General features: G+C 32.8%; 1 protein-coding gene across 1 annotated transcript; it reads right to left on the bottom strand.

Moving 5' to 3' along the window:
• Positions 1-2,753: 2,753 nt before the first annotated feature.
• LOC139484858 (uncharacterized) lies at positions 2,754-6,797 on the bottom strand. The gene is made up of 5 exons (XM_071268862.1): positions 6,698-6,797; positions 5,784-6,414; positions 4,921-4,980; positions 4,129-4,192; positions 2,754-3,791 (listed from the first exon to the last, which is right to left on the bottom strand). Coding segments are annotated over exons 1-5 (1,572 nt in total). The 5' UTR covers positions 6,700-6,797; the 3' UTR covers positions 2,754-2,976.
• Between the last annotated feature and the right edge of the window lie 544 nt (positions 6,798-7,341).

Here is a 7,341-nt window from a genome sequence, read left to right as displayed (position 1 = left end):
ATTTATAACATAAGTAATGTGATTATTTTCGATACAATCTCATAAAAATAAGTCAGAAAGGTTTTGATCTAGTGCCATATAAATTTATATATAATCAACTAATCATAAACAAATCAATATTTGTCAATACACAACATTTAAATTCTATGTCTTATCATTATATGTATCGATAGTATCTATATTCCTATTCAATACTTAAACTAAAGTAGTATTCAATTCTTCAGGAATAATCAGAAAAAAACATAGGGTATTGATGTATGTAACTAATTTAGTAAAATGATATTTCTCATTGCTTAAATCTTTTGAGAATCTAATAATATGAAAACAAATCAATACAACGTTGATGTCTTTGTTCTTTTGAGTAATTAATTTAATTTGTTAATTGCAATTTAGGCATACGAGTTTCTTTATATTGATGGTCCATATTTTGTAAAGAAAAGGAGGCTGTGACTGGAGATAAACGAGTTTAAGTTTTAAGATATATAGAGACTACTTACTTCAACACCAACAAAAACAGAGTATTTTCTATTGCTGACATTGATACTGGTTTTCTAATAGCAGATCTGAATAATCAACGATTTTTCATGTAACTGTAGTTCCCACAACGATCGCACGTGAAAACTTATCCTGACATCAACTGTTTATTAAATAATTAAAAAATAACAGATATAGTACCCGATTCGTTCAAAGTGTGCTTTTTATTTTAGGTATGCTGTGATGGTAGCATTTTCCTCTAACTCCCCTGCATATCGTTAACTTGGGTTTGTATAATTGCTCAATTAAAAGTTGTGACATTTACACTAATATAGTCAAACTTCTTGGTACAAAGTAAAATTATTGTTTTTGTTACTTTGAATACCAGAAAGGCCTTTGTGAAGCGGCTTCTTGCTAAATAATATCTCTTTTCGTACAAAAACGTTTTAATATAATACATTCGATAACCATTGATAACTCTACAGATTTTCACTCTTTTTATGGTCATCTGTCTGCAATTCAGCACAAATGATTAAGCTTAGTCACTTGTTTAAATTTGCAATATACCCAAGGTAAAGCCAAATTAAGGCAGGTTGGAGGAAACATAATTTTGACTGAAATCTATATTCGATCCTACAATATTGGTAGTTTAATTGTAATCAAAGATAAATACGAGTAAAAAACGAATCACAAACACAAACACTGACCAAAAAAAAGACAAACAAACAAATGACATACACAATACACAACATAGAAAACTTACAGCTAAGCAATACGAACCCTACCAAAAACTGGGGGATCTCAGGTGCTCCGGAAGGGAAAGCAGATCCTACTCAACATGTGCATCCCGTCGTGTTACTCATGTTATAACAAACAGGGTTGAAAAGAGAACAGTATTGTAGTTACGACATTAGGAACAGATCAGATATCATCTGTGAAACGGATATTCCATAAAAGAGGGACGAGAGATATCAGAGGGACAGTCAAACTCATAAATCGAAAATAAACTGACAACGCCATGACTAAAATGAAAAGGACAAACAGACAAACAATAATAGACATGACACAATATAGAAAACTAAAGAATAAAAAAACACGAACCCCACCAAAAACTATAGGTGATCTCAGGTGCTCCGGAAGGGTAAGCAGATATTGCTTCACATGTGGCACCCGTCGTGTTGCTTATGAGATAACAAATCCGGTAAATAGTCTAATTCGGTAGGTCACATTTATGAAAGGGAAGGGGATTGTAGTTACGACGTAAGGAACATATCCGATATCATTTGTGAAACGGTTATTCCAAAACGGTCAACCAACTCGTGATGCATCCGTAAAATTTACGAAGAGATGATTTCAACTTCACCATTTGGAACTCTTGGTTCCTTGTAAGCAACAACCCTCTATCATTAAAATCATGATGGGGGAAAAAAACCACGGGAACATCTTATCAATCGGGAGAGATATACTCTGCTGCTGGAATGTTGGCACAACATATACAGTTAATTCTGCCTCAAATCTAGGCTACCTTAGTTATCAAAGGTACCAGGATTATAATTTAGTACGCCAGACGCGCGTTTCGTCTACATAAGACTCATCAGTGACGCTCATATCAAAATATTTATAAAACCAAACAAGAACAAAGTTGAAATTGTAGAAATTGACAATGTGGGTTGATAACAAAACTTCCGACAGAGCTTGCATACGATTATATCTCCAAACGAATACGATATTCATTGGCTTGTATTTCCTAACATGATTCTCGTGATAGAGGGTTGCAGCTTCTACAATGTTCTAAGAAAGCTATTAAACCAAGAGTTCCAAAAAGTGAAGTTGAAATCATCCCTTCGTAAAACGAGCTGATTTGTGCTATGGTCCAACCATTTTACAGATGAAAGCGAATATGTTCCTTGTGTCTCACCTACTATTCCGTTTTCTTTTCACGAATGTGATATACCGAATTAGACTTATACCGAGGTTTGTACTTGCATGAGCAACACGATGGTTACCACATGTGGAGCATGTTCTTGAATCATCCCTATCATCATTTGGTTGGGTTCGTTTTACTTAAGTTTGTGTTGTGTTTTGTGTCCTATTTTTTTGTCTGTTTGTCTCTTTCTGTTTTAGCCAGTTTATTTTCGATTAATTAGTTTGAATGTCCCTCTGATATCCTTTGCCTCGCCTTTCAAAGTTAGTAGATAGTTTGATGACAAAGTATGACGAAAATAAAAACCCGCTCACTTGACGCTTTTGTCCAGGTGAGCTTAAAAAACCAATATCTCTGAGCAGATATAAAAGTTGACTTTTAAAATAAGAAAATATTGCATTTTAATGTATTTGAAAATTTTTGTATTTTAAAATGTCACATGTTTCTAAAGAAATCAAATTAAAGAGTATATGTGTATCATCAACTAAAGCTGAGTATAAAAGGGATTCAATAAAATAAACCTTTATTTGGACAAAAATGTTCTGATAATGTTAATATTCCTTGATTTGTAGATTTCATTATTTCTCATAGAAAATATTGAATATTCCCCAGTGTGGGGTTGTTGTGACCAGTTTTCTTTGATTCGTATTATATGCTAAACCACAACGTTTGTTTAGTCCCTTAGCTGTAACAGTTTCATACCGACTACCATCCGATGACACATGTTGCAATGAACTATCATCACAAAGCACATACAGACTGCCATCTTCTAGTGAAGTCATCCTCCTCGGTTCTGATGGTAGTTTAAGCTTGAAATGTATGTCATCTGCATAGCTGTACCAGTACAGACTTTTGTTGTTGTTGAAATATTTATCACAGTAGAATATTTTGTCACCATGACAATGTATTTTATAAGGACGACATTCAGTCACTATTGTCTTTAATTCCTCTTCTCCCTGATAATCTATGATTATAAGGCTGTTTGCACCACATACAACCAACTTGTTGTCTATAGTTGTAATGTCTCGCCACCTCCACATTCCAGGTACCGAAATTGATTGAAGTTTGAGTTTACTATTTATGTCATAGATGTCTACACATTCACTATTCATCAGTGTTATAGCAACTGTTAAGTTGTTTATAGGTGTAACATAACATGGTCCACCCTTTACGTGAATACTGTCTGTCTGAAAACCGTCTGAGTTACAGATCAGTAGGTTGTAGTACTGCCAAGGAAAACAAATGACAAGTCTACCATCATTCATCATTACTATATCTGAAGCATATCCTTTTAAGCCATCAGAAATTTCTGATATCAGATTAATCTTATGATTCAATTGGAAGATATCTTGTCCTAGTTTGAATGGTTTGATTATGGATCGTTGGTCTTTTTCTGAAAGCAGAGATCACTCATAGGTTAACGTTGAGGTTGAAACAAAAAGTAAAATCACAAAAATACTGAACTCCAAGGAAAATCAAATAAGAGATGTGCTTATCTTTTAATGCTTACAATGTAACGAATGTAGATTGTTAGTTAAAACTTGTGTGATATAAATTGTTATTTTCTAGATATTCGAATCATCGAACAGAAATAATATTAAATAATATTTTGAGAGAACAATGCTCTCAAATTTCAGAGTAGGGCTTTTAAGTAGGTGGTAACATTGAGTGTAGTACTAAGTTGTAAATAACCTTTTTATATCATTTAATTACCGTATAATTATACATACCTTGTAGTTCTGAGATTTCAAATTCAGAAGTACATCGATCTTTTCTGATGTATAAAAGTATTTCCTGTTAAACAATAAAATGCATTTTATACATAGTATGCAGCGAATACAATACAACCAGGAGAAATGAAAACAGTTTTCATTATGTGTTTACTTGCTCCTGATCCGATATCATGTCGATACTGTGTATATATAAGGTAGTGCATGCGTTTTACACACAGGTTATAACATCGTTACACTTAGTCTATTAGATAATTGATATTATTGTCGAGTGGAACATGATTTTTCAATTGGTTGTTAGTGGCGTTGAACTAGTTTTAAATATTAAAATATATCAGTATTTTGTGTTTTGTGTCTTATGTCTGTATAACTAGCACTTGTGTTTGTTCTTCAAAGATTTGAACAAAACTATTGAGTTAAAATCAGTTGCAACTGATTGTTCGCAGTTTTTTCTATTGTTGTGCTGTCACACTACTGATCTAGGACAGAGGAGTATTCAACGCCCACAAACATGATTACCACGATATATTCATCGATGGACTTAAATGCAGTGGTTTTCCTTGGTCCATGTTTAACATGTTTTTTTATCAATTGTATTATAACAAGTTTTAGCGTTGATGTTCACGTTTGGACTGTTTAACATTTTTCTTGTCGGACCTTTTTATAGCATGCCAAACTTTTACACCAATCCATGAAACCCTCATTTTCTAACCGCAGTAAATTATTCTAATCCTTTTCAACTCCACTCATTTTTGTGAACAGGTAAATATAAATGTTTTTTAACGTATCTACCTGCATATAAGCATTTTGTCCTTTTATATCAGATCTTATATTTTGAATTGAAGTATCCATCTAAAACAAAAACAAGAGTATATTTATTAGTGGTTATATTTTTCCATATCTTTTTTTATTGCCCTAAATGCACATCATCGATTTCCATATTTCACTGGAATTTTAGACATATCTGACCTAATCATTCAAGTAATGGATATGAATGAGTTGATGGGATTATTTCAGTGAAGAAAGATGGATATTATACAAAATCCTTTAAGAAAGCAAACCTTACAATTGTTTTGAATATTTTTCTTTATGTCATACTATGCTCTGACAAATTTAAATATTTTGTTGCTGATTGAATATTATGATTGAAAGTAAAAATACTATCAGAAAAAATACCACACTTAGATGTATATGTGGCATTTTATTCTTATTCCACCATGTTTGCCTTTAAAGAAAGTCGCATCGAATTATCAGTATCAGATACATAAATGTATCGTGTGATCTAGTTGAAGTTTTCGCCATTTTTCAACAGTAAGTCAAAGTTTGTTCATCAATCAGATTTTTAAGTTTGTCCATCAATCAGATTTTTAGGTTTGTCCGAATCCTAATATTGGATCTATTTATTTGGGTGTACATTGTACAGGTCATCGACACAGATAGTTTTTGCCGATAATGGTAGTGTTAGTAGTTGCTCTGTGCTTGTGATAAGAGACGATTTTTTGTTCTTGAAAACACATTTTGAATTTCTAAGAATGCACCCAAGCCTCATTTGGTACAGATTTTGTCAATGAATATTATTTCCTAGGGTACTATACTGACATATATAAATTTAACATCATGAACATAAAATATTTAGATTGATGTTTGAAAATTACCTCATCAAGCTTCTTATGAATGTCCAGTAGATTAATGGTGTAGCTGTTACACATGGCCTCGTCTAGTGGTCGTTTCTCCAACCTCACCAACTCATCTTGTTTACTAGGGTCAAGTTGTAGGACAAAGTTTGTCAGGTCTGTCCAGAGGCTTTTGTATTCTGTCTGTGATATTCTGCCTGTGGTGTTGTGACTCAAGTAGTCATTCTTGTATTGTCGTAAGCCCTGTATTGCAGCAGCATCAGCTGGTGTCAATACACAGCAGTTCAACAAAACGAGGCTTGCTAATGTAACATCAAGATCTTTTAGTTGAACAGGATTTGCTGTGAACTTGCAGTGGCAACCATGAAGGGCAAGACCAGGTTTCTCTGAATATAACCGTTTCCATTGACAGTAGATTAGTGGTAATGATGGATGGTTACAACAATTTTGTCCATCAACACAACATCTTGCATTTCTGTGACGTAGATGAAACAGAATGTGTATTATTGGCTGTGTGTTGAGGAAAGCCTGTAGAGATGCTAGACCTTTCGTGGTGTAGTCACTTTCAAGTTTTGTCCGAAACAATGGTGTGACAACCTCTAATACAACTGAACCTACTATAAAGTATCGTCGCTTATCATCCCTGTCCATCCTGTAAATATATGTGAATGACAATTACAAAATACCCAGTGTAGTATTCAAAGTGAACTTGTGCAAAATTTCGCACTCTGTATGAAAGATTCACTTAAAATTATGCCGTCTGCTGGTTAATTAATAATTGAACATTGAAAAAATATCATCTAAAATAGATATATAATTGACCTGGTCATCCGATTGAAGATTGTATCAGATTGCTTACCGTTGTAGAAGGAAGTCCCGTTCAAATTGTCATAATATAAGTGAATACTGATTGATATTAATGCGTGTCAACTCACATCAAGCTTTATTGGTTTAATTATCTTTTAGCTAAAACTATTACTCTAGTAATCTCCAAAAGTAAAGGTAACTTTCCTTTTGACAATGGCAGCATAGTACGGAAATACCTGTTTCTAATTATAACATTTCTCATATGTCTTTTATCATAACAATCTGTATACACGGGTTGTTGTCACGTAAGTTTAGATATTTGTGATTATATTTAGATTTGACTGATCTTTTATTATGCAATAAGCTACTGTCTGTGTATTTTAATTGGAATGATACAATGTAGGGAAGAATAACTAATCTATGTTTATAACTTATTTAACAATCACATTAAATATTTATATCCTGTTATCCAAATTTTATCAATAGTTAGTGCAATAGTCATACAAGATAAAAATAGAAACATGAATTACCCCCAACCCTCACCCTTTAAAAAAAAACAAAAATTAAACAATTTTAATTTAAAAAATCACCCTTTTATATTTTGTTGAAGTGCAATGTACAGTCATTTGACAATCAAAGAAAATACACCATTAATGCAACAAAGAATTTCTTTCTATTACCTCATTTATTGTTGATCTATCTGTTCTAGGAGAAGAAGCTTAGACAGAAAATAAACGGATGCCAAGAAAAGAAATTTTCTGTATTATAAGTT

This window comes from Mytilus edulis, chromosome 8 (assembly GCF_963676685.1).
Source record: "Mytilus edulis chromosome 8, xbMytEdul2.2, whole genome shotgun sequence".
NCBI lineage: Eukaryota > Metazoa > Mollusca > Bivalvia > Mytilida > Mytilidae > Mytilus > Mytilus edulis.
Note: the sequence above shows the minus strand (reverse complement) of the source record. Positions and strands in the feature narration are given on the sequence as shown.

Bases quoted from the DNA above. Each gene is read 5' to 3' on its own strand.
- LOC139484858 (XM_071268862.1), bottom strand. The intron at 4,981-5,783 runs GTAATTTTCAAA...TTTTTGTTTTAG, and splicing joins TTCATAAGAAGCTTGATGAG to ATGGATACTTCAATTCAAAA. The intron at 3,792-4,128 runs GTATGTATAATT...CTCTGCTTTCAG, and splicing joins TGAAATCTCAGAACTACAAG to AAAAAGACCAACGATCCATA.